General features: G+C 39.7%; 1 protein-coding gene across 1 annotated transcript; it reads right to left on the reverse strand.

The window, feature by feature from the left end:
• Positions 1-3,728: 3,728 nt before the first annotated feature.
• On the reverse strand, positions 3,729-16,484 carry LOC137257782 (E3 ubiquitin-protein ligase RNF166-like). The gene is made up of 6 exons (XM_067795214.1): positions 16,296-16,484; positions 13,535-13,691; positions 10,777-10,880; positions 9,945-10,059; positions 8,907-9,014; positions 3,729-7,744 (listed from the first exon to the last, which is right to left on the reverse strand). Exons 1-6 carry the CDS (start codon positions 16,394-16,396, stop codon positions 7,679-7,681), a joined length of 651 nt encoding a protein of 216 aa, XP_067651315.1. The 5' UTR covers positions 16,397-16,484; the 3' UTR covers positions 3,729-7,678.
• Between the last annotated feature and the right edge of the window lie 1,037 nt (positions 16,485-17,521).

Below are 17,521 nucleotides of genomic sequence, written 5' to 3' on the forward strand. Positions count from 1 at the left end.
ACACATAGCATACTAATTTCATCATAATCAGTAGTAGCTTAGAGGAAGACACCAGTTTAAAGCAAGAACTAATTTCATAGATCTACAACTCCACAAGGGTTTAAAATTACAAGTTGTTTAAAGATGTTTGTACATAAATCCTAGCCTGAGATATTCAAAATGCCACGGTTTAGACAGTTTAATGAGCTTCTTTGAAGAAAACATACCATTAGTAAACAGTGTGACATTTTTTAATTAAGGTCATTAAGCCATGGCCCAGTGAAGCACATCTATTGTAATCCAAGCTATTATAATTGACACATCAAAACTGGCTTGGATAGAACTAGCCCAAGCATACAGTAAATGTGCCAGCAGGATTAATGCCACTTAAGATAGGATTAAGAGCACTCCCCTCTGCCTGGTTATTCCAGTAGGTCACACCCCACTCTGTATATTCAGTATTTCATTGGCTATAATAGGGCACACCCATTTTGTATCTTTTAACGAGCCACAACCTTTTTATTGTTTCAAGTTTAGTTAAATAGTCTCCAACTGCATTTGTCCATCAGAGGGGTTTAGACTTCCAACTCAGACCAACTCTAGCCCTCAGCCCAGAGGGTTGTACCGACTCTCTGTGGCCAGCCTTGTTGTTCTATTTCTTGTTCATAAAATTGTAATTAGCTTCTTGTGACTTCGGACTCTTTGCTGAGTTAATTCCCCCAAGTAGACCAGCACGCCAGTTAGATAAGGGATTTCAGTGGTACGCTCATTTGGACCCGAGACCCTTATCATAATACAATACTACAATCCGTTTCCAGTTGAAACTGTTAGTACATGCTAATTTGATAAACAAACAAGTGACACCTACAACTTTATTAGCCTTAATTAGCTTACACTACCGCAACCTTTGATTCATGCCGAATTGTGTGTGTAAACATGTGGAGACAGTCACAGTTCAGGTGGATACTTGTCAGAGACAGATAGATGGTTATCAACTTGACATGCAAATATTGAGTTAGGAGGGTACTATTGCTTGTCGGGACCATGAAATCATATCAAGATATCTGAAATATCGAGACATTCATATCGAGTTAAAAAGGGTCAAATAATGATCAATAATGAAGGATTTTGTTGGGACAGAGAAATCATATCAAGACAACTTATCAAGATATCAACTTATCAGAGTTCAACACAATGATGTTTGACTTCACACAAAGATTATACAGTTCTTAAGTAAAAACATCCATTAATTTCATGACCCTGCTCAAAACTAGCATAAGTGTGAAATGTTTTCTACCATCATCCAGTCATGGTGTATCACACTTAAAGGAACTCTTCGAATGAGTTCCCACAGATACTTGATTGGCATTTTAGAAGATGCTATTTGATGAACTTGAAGAATTTTCTGGATTTCATCTCATTTTATTCTTAATTATTCAGAATAAAAAGATGATGAAATCCAGATAATTCTCTTGGTTCCAATAACCTAATAAAATGGCTGGTCCCTGAGCTGTTATTGTCAATAATATAAACAACAAAGGATTCTTATCGATCAAATCAGGTCATTAACATGCTATTGCTGTTCTCTCTTAACTGACCAGACTTGACCATGTGCCCAATGTCAATATGACTATACTAACTAGACTCTATATGCACAGTAGATACGTACATACACAGCTGACCTGAATAGGGGTAAACAGGCATGGCTTTCTATCTGAATATATTAGATATTCATTTAAATAAATATACACATATTATTGGAATCAGTTTTATTTATTTTCGAAAGACATCAAGAGTTGAATAGTATAGTAGAGTATTGAGTGAGTGAGTGAGTCTGATTTTATGCTACTTTTGGCAACATTCCAGCAATATCATTACAGGGGACACCAGGGCATCACAGTGTAACCATGTAGAGAATTGAACCCAGGCCTTCGTCATGACAAGCGAACACTTTAACCACCAGCCTAACCCACAGCTGCGGAGAGTATAATGAGTTGATAAGGTGTTAGTGTGTGAAAATCAGTATGGTTAGTATGACAAGCAACAATCCTTCAAAACATGATGACGGTACACATCGTAACAACCCACATGTAGTTCAGCTGTAGAGTTGTGGCCCCTTAGTTGCTGCGATAAGCTTTCCAGGGTATCCTGGATCCAACCGTAGGTATCACCTCTGTGGTGATCCAAGGTTGCACCTGTGATGATCTGGGTTAGAACTGGTCTTCAGTAAATCATGCTGACTGTAAGAGTGAGTGAGTGAAGGAGTTTAGTTTTAGTTGCACTCAGCAATATCCCAGCTACATGGCCGACCAGATAATCCAGTGATAAACAGAATGAGCATCGATCTGAACAATTGGGAACTGATGACGTGTCAACCAAGTCAAAGAGCCTGACCATATGATCCCATTAGTCGTCTCTTATGGCAAGCATGGGTTACTGAAGGTCTAACCTAGACCTTCACAGGCCGCTTGTCATAGGAGGTCATTGTATCCCAATTGTGTACATTGCCGTTGATCACTGGATTGACTGGTCCAGACTCGATTATTTACAGGCTGCTGCCATACAGCTTGAACACTGCTGAGCGCTGCATAAAACTAAACTCGCTCATCTATGGTTGCATAATTTAGGTTGTCCTGTTCTACCATCGTTTTCAGTGGACATGAAACACCAGACTGCTGCACTTGGGCTGCCTAAGTGAGGATAGGCTGTTCATCACTTGGTCTAATGCCTGCCTAAGTGAGGATTGGCTGTTCTTCACTTGGTCTAATGTCTGCCTAAGTGAGGCTGTTCTTCACTTGGTCTAATGCCTGCCTAAGTGAGGATAGGCTGTTCTTCACTTGGTCTAATGTCTGACCTGTAATTTGCGAAAGCATTTTCGGGATCTGTCACCCTAAGGTGTCTTACCAAGACAGCAGCTGTTAGTCCTTAAAATATTCTCGTCAAAGAGGTGTTAAACTATTCTTGTTCATTCATTTAACCTAAAAATTGGCCCAGAGATGAAGTAAATGTTTGGTAAGGCAATCAAGTGATTATTTTTATGAACAACAATCCTAAATTTAAGAGGACACCGTCATATATCTCTGTCACTCTGCCACTTTCATTTTGTAAGTTGTTTAAACCAGGATTGTTTAGGTCACACCTATAAGACAGATGTAAAAAACAGAGTTTTTGTTTTGTTTGTTTTTAACTGACACATCCAGCAATCTCATTGTTAAATGATGGCAGTGTGCAAATAATCAAAGTCTGTACCACATAATCCAGGGAATGACATCATAAGGATCGATATACAGAACTGTGATCTGATCTACCAAAATCAGCATGTCTGACAATCTGATCCTGTTAGTCACTTCTTATGACAAACAAACATGAGTTGACGATGACCAATTCTAACCTGGATCTTCACAGGACCATTAAGAAAACTACCTCATGAGACTGATGTAAGGACAATACACGATATGGCTGACCTGGCAACGATCCTGGTGCCAGTGAGCTCCACCATGCTTCAGTCAGGGGTGTTCAAGCATTATCAATAAGAATTCTAAAACCAAGCGTTTCATTACATGTTCTACACTCACACTGAGGTAAGTCGAACATTGTAAGAATCTAATGAGAACATCTGATGACACTATCCTCTTCCTGGCTAATGGATGAACAGTGACTTAGTTATTGGTGAAAACACAACCCACAGGTGATGAAGTAAACACAATTAGTCAGGTCTCTGAACCCTGTTATTGAAGCAAAGAAAAAAATACCCCAAAAATGGTTTTATTGTCAAGTATTTACCTCGGTGACAAGAACAAATGCTCTAACCATAAGACTACCCAGCCTTCCACATTGCCTGAAAGTCAAAAAAAACCTCTAAATGATGGATGCAGAAAGAATGTCTACCAACATACACAAGGTTTATGTCGGTGATGTACAGCACACAGCATCAAGCTAATAGATACAATTAGCACTGGTTGGGTAGTCTAGTGGTTAAAGTGTTCACTCGTCATGCTGAAAACATGATTCGAGTTCCCACATGGATACAATATACGAATCCCATTTGTGGTGATCTCTGCCATGACATTGCTGAAATATTGCTAAACGTGGCGTAAAACAAACCTCTCTCATGTAGATACAATTATCTGCGTCATATACACACTAGTATCGTTTCTGTTCCATTGAAACACAAATTTCAATGGATTCTTAGGAAACTAAAAACAATTAATTACACAAATGTATGGACATAAATGTATGTAAAGCAAACATAAAGGACCTATGGGCATACATTAAGTACATGATTGTGACAAACCTTCCTACACTAATGATTTCATTCAAATCTTGTAGCTCCTTGAAACATAACATTGAAATGATAAGTTGTTTCAAAGGCATTTAGAAGTTGGTGAAATCAAACTAAAAATGCTTTATGGTTCAACTTCTTTATTAAACAAGGTCACAACGTTTCGAGACCATTCCTAGTCTCTTCTTCAGGTGAAGGAGAGACTAGGAACTGTCTCGAAATGTTGTGACCTTATATAATAAAGAAGTTGAACCATAAAGCATTTTTAGATTGAAATGATAAACAACAATAATGATGATTTAGCATAATATTTGCATTGATTTGAAAGTCTGATAAATAATGATTACAAGATACACAACTTGTGTCATTCAGTCTGTGATATATTTGACATAGCTGGGCAATTTCAGTGGTCCATGATAACGTATTTAGATAACTGTCCCATAAGTCCTTGAGGCAGTTCACATCTATACAGCTTATACATTTTCCACCTCTACATGAGCAATGGAAACACTACCTGCTGTTGGTTCTCCAGTCAGGACATAGGGCTGGGACAGGTAACCCAGATACCCCAGAAGGGTGGACAAGGATCAATACCCGGACACGCTATGGTCATGTGACTAATAGATTAAACAAGGTAATATGTTATTCTTTCATGATTTAAAGGGTGTATCATCCTCAAAGGTTTTGACATAATTTACAGTCCCTTCTTTTGAATATAACACATTGTTAAAAAACTGAAAAGCTCAAAATTGTAACCTCCAAGCTGAAGAATATGTTGCCATTTCTTGTAAATTTTATGTCAGGAATTAACAAAACTGGTATCAGGCTAGGGTGGGGAAATGGGAGGTGTGGTACCCAAGTAGAAAATTCGGACCTGTCCCAGCCCTAGAAAGACAGGTAACTATTTGGGAAGAAACAGGACATAGTACTACATATACAGGTCCAGCACACACATCAAATTCATCCACGGCACAGCCAGAAGTTGGGCAACAGAGCCATCCAGTTCCAGAATCACTATTTTGTGCAGGATGTTCACATAGCCAGTTCCATGTAACACTGCATAGAAAGGATTAAAAGCAGAATGGATTCCAGTTGAACAGCAGAACACATACATGGAAGTCAGACAACTGGTAATCTGGAATAGATACTATACTGATCCACAATAAAAACGCATGTAATTTTTTCAGATCGTTTTTTTAAACTTAAGTCAGAAGTATTAATGATGCACTGAACATGTGAAATTTGTTCAAAGGATGCACTTCATGCATCCGCAGGAAACAGAAACACTCATGAAAATGCATTTTTTTATCATTTGTTGAAACACCACAATTCAATCCTGACAATGAAAATACATATGCACTTCGTAAGGTGTATCCCGTATAATGCAGTCTATAGAGAGCTCAATAGCCAGTCTTAAACAAGCTGTGACTGAATCTGCAAGCACATGCCCTTGGACTCCTTGAAGCTGGTATTTCACTTATGTTGTTTAATGTCAACCAGTCCACCATTACCTGTCTTGACAGTTGTTACCAGGTGACATGGAGCGTTGCAGGCCAACAAGGACGACTTCCAGTTATGATGACAAGGGAAGATTGACAGATGAGACTGGTGCACCTTAGAGATCACTTCAGAACAGCAACTGTAAGAGCAGCAGCAACAATTAGTACCCATGTAAGCAGGATCCACTCATCGACAGTCACTCAGCTCCCGAGACATGCCGGACTAAACTGTCAACGTATATTGTGGTCCTGTGCTTCACCCCTGACACCGCCAAGCCCTATGTCAGTTCACACAGCAGTATGCACAATAACAACCAGTTTTCATCCATAGGCTTCTCATTTCAGATGAGTCACGGTTTTGTCTGTCATTCGTGGATGGAAGACAGTGTGTTTACAGATGTTGTGGGGAATATTATGGAGGCCCTTGTGTCAGACAGAGAAATTGATATGGTGGTGGTAGTGTAATGGTTTGGGGGCCATTAACACAAGTGTCAGGAGTGATCTGTTTGTCCTCCAAGGTAATTTGACTGCACAGCATTACGTGGATGAAGTCTTGAGGCCCGTACTGGTTCCTTTGCTGCACTGTCACAAAAGTCCATCTTCATGCCACCAGGGTGACACAAGCATTCATTCAGCAAACTGATTTCAACCCTAATGAGCATATGTGGGATGAACTGGGGAGATGTGTTTATCAACGTCAGCCACTGCCAGCCAGCGTCTCAGATCTCATACTTGCCTGGCAGCAGAAATGGAGGAACATGCCCATGGCCTACACTGTTCGCATCTGTGACTCATTGCCCTATCGGCTCGGGTGTATGGAGGACACACAAGATACAGTGTTTGAAGGGGTGACCTTGATGGACCCTTATTACTGATGCCCGAGTTTTTCAAAACCATAAATATTGCATATTACCCATGTATTAAACTGAAAATGCTTTTACACCTAAAACTCAGATTTTTGTCACTTTATTCCATATCACAATTAGTTATGCGCTTTCAGTGTGGGTCATTATGTGTCTTCCTCGATATCTCCAGGTTATACGTTCCAATAAATCGCCATTATACCCTGGATGCTTCTATGGCTCAGGCCAATAATTTTATTACCTCCCTTTGTTGGCCCCACTTTCTCCAAGTAGCCAAGCCACTGTTACGACAGAGCTTGCCAGTGTCAACAAAGCGAGCAGTTGTAGCTGCAAATATCTGTTTGCAGTGAAAGTGAGATTTGGGGAGAAATCATACAGACAAACTGACAAGTTTGAAACTTATAAAACTGTATGCAAGAACTCCTTTTACCTCCTCCAGAGTACCTCTGCATCACTTGTATAGCCAAGTTTAATCCGTTTGATAATTTAAGGAGTGAAAGTGAGTTGTGGTTAACATCTGTGGGGATAAAAAGCCAGCCATGCGAGTTAATATAATCATTGGGCCTAGCTGCAGATACATCCAGGGTATAGTGGAAACTTATCGGAACATATACACTGGAGATGTTGAGATGAGTATATGTAAATAGAGTCAGAAGCACTTTCAGTGTGGTCACACAGTGAGTTTCAAGGGTCACAATTTCTGACAGATCTTCAAAAAGGAGTGAGGAGGTTCTGCTATAAACAATGTCAAAATAGTCATCCCCTGGGACAGAAATTCCCTTACGATATTCACATAGTCCTGCACACTAAGACTCCAGAAGACTTGAAGCAGTGTAAGAATTCCAAAATGGGGTTGAAAATACCAGTTCCTGAGACAGGAACTATCCCAAGATGTTCTGGTAGTCTGTAGTTCTGTACCGAGGGTCCAACAGCTTGTAGGAGAGTAAGAATGTCTACAAGGGGTTCAAAATACCAGTTCCTGAGACAGAAACTATCCCAAGATGTTCAAGATAGTCTGTAGTTCTGCACCAAGGGTCCAGCGGGTCCTTGTGGAGTCAGAAGCTCTGTAATGAGGCCTGGATTGCTTCCTGCAGCATGGACTCATCGTCATGTTCGTAGTCCTGCAAGTTTAGACAAAACACTTTGTTCAAGCATGCTGGTACATATCACTTGTGATATTCTAACATCGTTTAGTACACTGGACTCTATCAAGTGAAACATATGTTGTCTTTGGATTACACTTCATCAGTAAAGTACAGATTCTTGTACTTTAGTTGGGTTGAATCTATTCTAATATTTGAACCCACTCCCTTTGAGTAAGGCACAACATCGCCACCACACACAGTCACCCACCTAACATGCTCAGCCCCTGTACCAAATGCCATATTTGGGATTACACTTTCTTAGTAAAGGACAATTTCTAGAACTTTTTAGGTTGAGTGCCATCCAGGATTTGAACCCACACCCTCAGTGTCAGGAGGCACCTCATCACCAGCACACACAGTCAGCCACCTAACCTGCTCAGCCACTGCTGCCTACACAAAACTGGAAGTCTAGACATAGTGTACCAATCTGATTAGTGTAATTGTGTATTAATAACTCCATCAAGGCTGCAAACAAAGTGAAGCAACATCTTCAGTTTCCTAATTCCTTCATCTTGTCACTGACCAACACCATCATACAGATGCACAAACATAGCAATATTTATCAAGGTACTCTAAGGGAGGGAGTGCTAGTGAGTATGTTTTTCTTTCAATTTTCTGCAATACTCAAGCAAGCTTCACACACTGTACCATGTGGTGTTCGAAATCCATGATGAGTCAATGATTTAACCATAAGGCTACCCACTCCTCATATCAAGGTACTAATTTGCCATAATTGGCCTAATTTCTCAAAGTCATGGATTGTGACACATTCAACATCTGAATTAATTCGGAAGTAACTTTGCTAACAATTCTGTGACTCATGTCAGCATGAGGTTCATAATTTGAAAGTATATGTCACAGGTTCACCTCCATCTATCATGAGGAAATAACTCATGGAATTACATACACATTTGGTATTCAAACTTGTCTGTTTGCTTGTTGTTTTACGTTAAATTCTACAATATTCCAGCCAAATGATGACAGTCTGTAAACAATCAAACATGGCCATGACGCACCTGTCACAGGGTACACACAAAGAATCTAGGAAGCCTGACAACTTCATACAATGCACTCCATTGATGAACAAAGGCTGTTTGGAGACAATTTCTGCTATAAGTGCTAAAAATATTGTACTTACGACATAAGTATCATATTCAAACTTGTGCCTGAGGTTGAGATGTTGCAAGAAATTGGCACTGACGCGTGATTTATCTCCCCATGGCATTGAGGCACACACCGGACACACCTGCAGCAATGAAAGTGTCATTCAAGACAGTAACCATGGTAACAAGATCACCTGGTATTAAAAACAAAAGGAAACAAACTGTTGCAATAGTGCAGTAAAAGTTATAACAAATGGTTGAAATACTTTCATTTCATGGAAATAGAAGTGCAAGTAAAATCTTAAATTCCATTGATTTATTATGATCATAATGGATATTTATATAGTGCACATATTCATGCAACAAGTGCTTGCTCAAGGTGTTGGTATTTGTCTCCCTTGATGACGGGATGTCACTCTCAAAGTCACATCATATTCACTCCAAGGTTTTCACATGCAGTCACAGGTGGGCTCGATCCTGCCACTTCAACCTCACGGAATCACTACACTGGAGCTTTAGCCAGCTCGCTCACCACATCCCCAGAGAAATTGACACTTCTCAGTCAAACAGACTGACTCATCTCAGTTCCTTAGGACTCACAGGGCTTCTGGGGTGGAGCAAGGCCATAAGTATTTCGTGTGTAATTTGTGGTCTATGAACGTGATTTACAATAATTACCATCAGCAGCTAATTTGTTGTGGGCAGTGTCGATGATGTGACACACAGGTAGACATTCATTGACAGCATACTCACCACTTGTTGTGGGCAGTGTCGATGCTGTGACACATAGCTAGTCAGTCACTGACAGCATACTCACCACTTGTTGTGGGCAGTGTCGATGCTGTGACACATAGCTAGTCAGTCACTGACAGCATACTCACCACTTGTTGTGGGCAGTGTCGATGATGTGACACACAGGTAGACATTCATTGACAGCATACTCACCACTTGTTGTGGGCAGTGTCGATGATGTGACACACAGGTAGACATTCATTGACAGCATACTCACCACTTGTTGTGGGCAGTGTCGATGCTGTGACACATAGCTAGTCAGTCACTGACAGCATACTCACCACTTGTTGTGGGCAGTGTCGATGCTGCTCATTGCAATGTTTGACCAAGGCTAATGATTCCAAGTTCTTCTCCTCACAATACGGGCACTGGAACGTGGATCTGTTTGGGATATTGCTGAAACAAAGTAGGAAAGTGAGTGAGTGAGTGTGGTTTTATGCTGCTTTTACTAACATTTTTACCAAAACCCGGGTTGTGCCAAGCAAACACCTTTTTGACTGGACTACACCACTACCTCAGAGGTGGGAAACACATAATCTCAAACCCAGGTTATGATGAGTTAACACCTTTTCCACTGGGCTACATCACTGCTCCATAGTTGGAACACACAGTCTCAAACCCAGGTTATGACAAGTGAACACCTTGTCCACTTGGCTACACTACTGCCCCATAGTTGGTGAACACAGTCTCAGACAAGAGACTATTAGTCAACAAAGAAATACACTCAACAGGCTTTGGTACAATAACCAATACTCAAACATTTCTTCTATAAATACTGAAGGATGATAACAGCTAAAATTCCAAACAATTAACAACAGTTTGATAATTCTCCTCAGTCTGCTGAAAAAGAGTTAAATACCCTTTACAGTTTTCTAATGTTTTTTTAACTGACTTCTTGCTTTATTTCATAAGACATTTCTAAAGAGAAATATTTTGTGTTAGAAGTCAGTACACATAAATGGACAATCACCCTTCCCACCACCACACCCGAAAAAGATGAAAAATTAGTGTATATCTACCTCCAATATGATATATCAACTTAACTTAAGCAGTGAAATCTCAGAGACAAATGACAGTGACAGAAATGCTGACAACCACTTCTCTTGTCACTACCTGGGTACTGGTTGTGACGTCTGCCGGACAGGCCGGAACTGAGGAATACTGTGATCGGCACTGGTGCACTTCTCCATGTGGTCTCGCAGGTTATACACTGCCATCTGGTGAGCAAAACCAAACACTGAGTCAGAGGTGTGGTTTAATAAGCCTTTACAATTTCATGGCATGGCGCTGTGTGAGACATCTTGAGTAGGATTCCCTCATCAAACCCACTGAGAAATTGGACCCTTAGTGTCAGATTTGACAACTGTGTGCTTTAACTACAAGGCTACCAAAACACCCCTCAAAGACAAAATGCGACATGAGTTTGGTTTAACACCTCTTTGGACCCTGATATCATCACATGCCTCCTCTATGTGACAAGAAAACCTGAAGTGAAACAGGTCATCATAGGTATATACAAGCTCCGTGAAAGTCACGAACACACATCACCTCTGTAGTGTAGGTGGTTAAAATGTCCGCCCAGACAGCGGAAGGTCGTGGGTGTCATACTTGGCCTCATCTCACCACAAGATGTTGAAATAGCGCACTTGTTAGTGCACTTCACATTAGTGGGTACAAGAAGGACTGGTCATCTCAGAACCAGTATACTGTGTCTGTGTGGGGTATTCATGCTTAACTGCAGCATGGTATCTCAGTGAACCAGCACTAAAAAACAACCTCATGTCTGGGCTAGTACAAGCAGCCACACATACACAAGCATGCCCACTGTCATATGAGGGAAACATGCTCATATATTGCACTGAACACATTTGACCTCACCTGAAGAAGACAGGTATAGTGTTGACAAACACAGAAACATAACTGCCTTAGACACATGTGTCCCTTACCTTTTTCCAAACAATAATTAAAGCCATTGTCAATATTAAACCAGATATATGTGGTTTTACGGACAATTTACATCACTTATACGTATTTTTTCATCTTACCAAACACCTCAATTCTAATTTTGAACAGTTTGAAACAGGGTATTAGATTACCATGTATGATAAGGAGTACTGAAGATAGCTGAATATATTGCATGCATGTAAGGTTGCTGACTTGATTTAAGGTAATTAAAACCTGATTTCATCTGGCAAAACCAGATTGCACTGGCTGGAGATTGAAAGGGTTTTACAGGGATTTACCTTGAGTCCTGTATTTGAGGGTCCCTGAAACTCAACCTCTTAATTTTCAGGGGTCCTAGACTACAAAAAGGGGTTCCAGACACTTAAATATTATTAATGATTCTATGCTATAATATTGTTGCAGTTCAGGAACTACCACTGCATTGTGTATCATGATCAACACAGTATTTCAACTGCAAATGATATCATAACCTAGCTAGTAGCAGACTCAGTGATACCTTTTTGTTACTTGAAAAAACATAAAATAAAAAAGTGTTTTGACTTTTTCTGCATCCCTGTGGATGTGGTTATCTATTTCATTGCGTCCATTGTCAGTTTTTCTGCATATGGAACACAGGAATTTGCATCCTGTTAATCCCTGGTTTTATCAATCTTTAAATTACATATATTTATCATGTAGATCTCTCATGGAAAGATTCTTCATACATCAAACAGTAAACTACTGATCAGACTGACTCAACCACTATTGTACTATCTACCAACCTTCCTTCATTATTTGCAATTTGACTGAAAGCATGTGGTGTTTAAGACCAAATGGCAGTTTGCTGAATGTGTGTTTGTCATAAACTCAGATTACTGTTTTCAAACTTTTCAGTTCGCACTGACTTTCTATTTCACAAGCATTGTCACTAAGGTGACATAATCCCCTGCCACATTTTATCAAATCAAACTTAAAAAGAAATGAAAGTGAAGATCGTAGTTTAAGATGAAGTAAAATGTCAACAAAAACATTACTCTCAAACTCTCTTGATATCTTGCAATGTAGCTGTTCGAACACAAAAATATTCTGGAGAGTCACTTAGACCTTGACCAGCGTATGAAACTCCTCAAAAATACAGTCGCTGCGACATTGAAAATTAAATGAAGGCCACCAAAATCGACTGGGCCGTGCACATTCCCTAGATTAAGCTTGATGTTGAATATGAAGAAATCCAGTAAACGGTTCTTCAGAAATCTCGCTGACAAGCTTAACATGCAGTTTACATGCTGAAATCTTCAAAATGTCGCCGTGATCTTGAATTATCTGAAGGTCACTAAAATTGACTGGGCCCTGCACCTTCCCTCGCTTAAGCTTGGCTCTGAATATGAAGAAAATCAAGTGAACAGTTCTTGAGATATCTTGCTAACAAAATAAAAAGCTACAGTCGCCCTGTGACCTTGAGATGAAGCTCAAGGTCACTAACCCTGACTGATACCTTTCTTTCACTGTGATAAACCTAGATACTGAATAAGAAAAAAATCTAGTCAACGGTTCTTAAGATATTCTCATCTGTATGTACATATGCTGGACGGAGCCAAATACTACATTTCCCGCTTCACGCTAAACACACACCGGTTGGATAACATACATATCCATCCATTAGAAGGGTACCCCTGAAGATCCTGGTTTGAATTAATCACTCATACTGGTTGCAAGAGGCGACTAAAGGTATCGGATGATCGGGCTCACTGACTTGATTGACCATTCCATCCCAATTTACATAGATCAATGCTCGTGCTGTTGAGTACTAGATTTTCTGGTCGAGACTTGATTATTTACAGACCACCACCATATGGTTGGAATCTTGCTGAGTGCCGCATAAAAGAAGCTCACTCACTCACTCACTCTTCTGAATGGTTCACTGTACCTGCTGTCCACACCACTGGCAGTTGGCTCGGTTTGTTCGCATGTTATTCTCAATGTCCAATGCCTTTTCCATTTGGCTGGGGTCAAATGGTGACCGACACTGCGGACATGTTGGTGGATGCACATTCTGTAGTCCTATGGCACAGCACTGACAATATCTGAAACCATCACAGTACAAACGATCACTTTGTGAAGTCTGATACAGCAGAGATTTGTTCTACACACCATCAACATCCCTCAACTCAATGTTTCTCTATCTCTCATATTACCTACTTTGAAGCACTGAAGCATAAGATGCTAGCTTTTGAGTCATTGATTGGCTTTATGCCACTTTTAGCAATATTCCAGCAAAACCATGACAAGGGACACAAGAAATGGGCTTCACCCACTGTACACAAGTAGGGAATCAAACCAAGACCTTTGGTATGACAAGGGGATACTTTAACCACCAGGCTACAACACCACCACTGACAGGGTTTTACTTACTTACTTACTAACAACAGCCATAGCTGTCTTTGATATTTATTACTGAAGGGTACCTCTCAATGGGTTACCATAGAAACTGTGCTGTGTAATAAATGATATATGAAGTAGCCTTCAGACTTTCATTGCTTACTGGATGAAAATGTGTCTTGCATACAAAAGGACATACTGATCAGATGGATTCCGACTTTCAATGCCTATTGGTTTACCATAAAAATAGGTCTTCTTTACAAAACCAAATAACAAGCAGGATTCCGATTTACACAGCCATGTGATTTTTGTACAAGTGCATCTATGTTGTGGTACCCTTCTGCAGCACAAGAGGCTGATCGCTGACTAGGATTACACAGATCATTGTATCCCAGTTGAGTACATTAATGCTTGTCGTTTTGATAACAAGATTGTCTGGTCTAGACTCAATTATTTACAGTCCATATACTTGGAATATTGCCAAGTGCAGCATCAAACTAAACTCACTCACTAATTCACAGGGATTTGTAACTCACAAATCTAACATCAAAGTATATACTGTCAAAGACATGATACTGACACTATCCTTTGATACAGTGCTAAGACCTGAAGGATAGTGGTAAGAAGCTTTCAATGACTAGAGGCACCTTGTGCTCCTGTGATAAACTTGTTGATTATAAAGATCGTCAGAATCAAACTCAAACTAAGGGAGGAAATGCAGGCAAGTTTAGTGTCACCTTGACAACTCTGACAATGGGTGACTTCTGGCAGACTTGCTGCTGAATGGTGTAAACTAATCATGGACAGACATGGACTTTCCTATGATTTCCAAAACCTGGGAACATTTTGCATTGGTCTGGTACCATCTGGGTACAAACAATCAAAACCCTCTATATGTTCTTGAGCACCAATGGTAAATATTCATATCAAATCGATCATGCCTGTTCTTATTGACTACTTTAAACAAAGCCTGTTCTAGTTCAGCTAGCTAACATCGTGTGTCTTTGTTGGAACACGACGTTTAGCTAGCTGAACTAAGCCTAGTGTTACCTGAGGGTGTCGGGTGTTATACCCTTCTCCCTAGGCAATCTGTATTTCCTCCACTCTTTGTCTGGGGATGATGTAGTCAAGACGGTATACTCAAGGATAAGTCCAGTTTGGTGTTATAGTCCTTTTATTTTTGGTATTGTTTTTCACAAACAAAGGCCCTCAACTATTTCCTAGTTTCTGGTCTAAGCACAACATTAGTTTACAACGTCCTGGAAGAACTTGTTGGTTTCTTGCACAACTTCTGATACTATAAGTTCATCTGAGCCATTCTCTCGATATACAGAGAGAACCTCTCAAGTCAACGGTGGGGCCCAGAATCGCGCACCACTCACTGGACAACTAATAAAATAGAAGTCATGACAATTTAGGCTCCTCCCCCTGAAATAATGTCCTACGTCATACAAAAATGACTCATACTCAATCTTAATAATTAGTTACTTTCATTAGTCCCTTTCTGAGACTTTATTGGTACCATCAAATTCTTCCAGTACCAAATATCTTCGCTAATTAACTTTAAGCCATCCATCAACCAAACACTGACATATCTGACAGAATAACAAATAATATTTCAAACTGATAGGCGCCAGAAGATATTTAAACAAATTATTTTCTGCATGTCCCTTTTATTGACAAACTGACCACTAATATCCGAATGTCCATCCGCCTAATCATGTAGAATTACAAAGTCCTAGTTTATGTTACTTCAGAGGAATTGTTATTCCCCCAAGAAAAGTGAGTCCATAAAAGTTCGGTTACTTGGTCAATGCACTTTCCCTGTACATTGAACCTTCTTACTTGACTTTAAATTTTCCTTAAATATTTGTAAAATGTATTTTAAGAATTTCAACTCTAAATGTCCTGGTTATACTAGCCTACTTTCTCTTTCTTAAAAAACAACAACAACAACAAAAACAACTGTCCATGTCAAAATGTTGACAATATGTAGTGTTGTAAAACAGTACTTCACAACAAGTATAAACCGAATGTTGTGTGTGAAGTTGAATTGCTTCCGCCACTGGTCCTGGTAGTTGGAAAAAATCCGAGCCTTACCAGTCCACAATATACATCAAAATATCTAAGCCGAATTGACAACAGTTACTTGATATGCACCTATTCATTGAAAAATACTCGAAACGAATGAACACCGTTACAATTCGCGTATGATAACGGATACATGGAATGAACAAGGAAGATTATTGAGTGATCGAAAACTGAACACTTTCCCTTCAACATTGCCCGAAATAACACAGCAGACTCACACATGCTGAAAAGGACAGCCTATTCTGACTGGCGACTGTAACAACTCCAGACAAACTGGACACTTGAAAGATGCATCAGCGTCTGAAGAACACTGGGCCATTCTGGCATCGCACTGCACCACCTAATGGTGACTGGAATAACAACGGCACTGACGTATAACATTGATAATGTTTACAGTGTCCACACATAGTATATTCCTAACAACGTTGTCTAATGATGAATTATTCGGGCAGTTTCATTCGCCTCTTTTCATATATCTAAGAATCAAATAATCCAACATGTCACATGCATGTATTTTTACAACTTAAATAAAATTTTGACATTGTTTTTGTAAAGAAATATGGCATAAAGTACAAAGAAATTTCGTCTGATTATAACATTTTACAGGTATAGTTTATCATGTAACAATTAGGAGATAAACATCATGTGTTGGCCAATTTCCGGGTGTTATTGAGTATTTGAAGCACGGGAATGCATTTGGAACCCGTGCTTCAAATACTCAATAACACCCGGAAATTGGCCAACACATGATGTTTATCGACATTGTAAACACAAAAGTAAACCAAAGGGGTTTTAGTGTCTGCACTCGTTTACATCGAATACGGACACAGCAGTGAAGTGTCATCAGCTGGCCGTTTCAGCTGGTTCCCATGGTAGCGTCTGGAGTTGCTCATTTGTGACGTCATTCTAACTTTACGTCACAATATGATTTGAATGACGTCACCACTGTTGATGACACAACAAAACAATTGTTTACGTGTCAATACGCCGTGAATAGTCTTTCAGTTTCCGGGAATCTAATACCATTTAATCATGTTTTTCAACCAATCAGATTAAAGAACACAGTAACTTTTGGTTTACAATGAAATCAGTGACAGTAATGAAAGCTCACGGATGTTGTTATGTTTTGGTGTAAAGTTTTGTGAATTTCATCAGTTATTGAAGTCTTGACAATAATCTTTCCAGCTCTACGGATTTGTTTTACAATACACTAGTTCACGTGTTAACAGTACGACAGTATGGAATATTTTGTAGCATTCAATTTTAGAACAGCTGCCCCAAGTAAGCGTGGGTTATTGTACATTTGACTGCTGTGGGATTACCTTCTATATTCGGATATTCGGATCTTACCATTTTAAAAGAGCCCCACAACTTATCCAGGCTTAAAATATATCACTCACGCCGGAAACACCAACAATATATATATAGATATGATTTTAAAAAA

The sequence above is a fragment of the Haliotis asinina genome, chromosome 12 (genome assembly GCF_037392515.1).
Source record: "Haliotis asinina isolate JCU_RB_2024 chromosome 12, JCU_Hal_asi_v2, whole genome shotgun sequence".
Classification (NCBI taxonomy): domain Eukaryota; kingdom Metazoa; phylum Mollusca; class Gastropoda; order Lepetellida; family Haliotidae; genus Haliotis; species Haliotis asinina.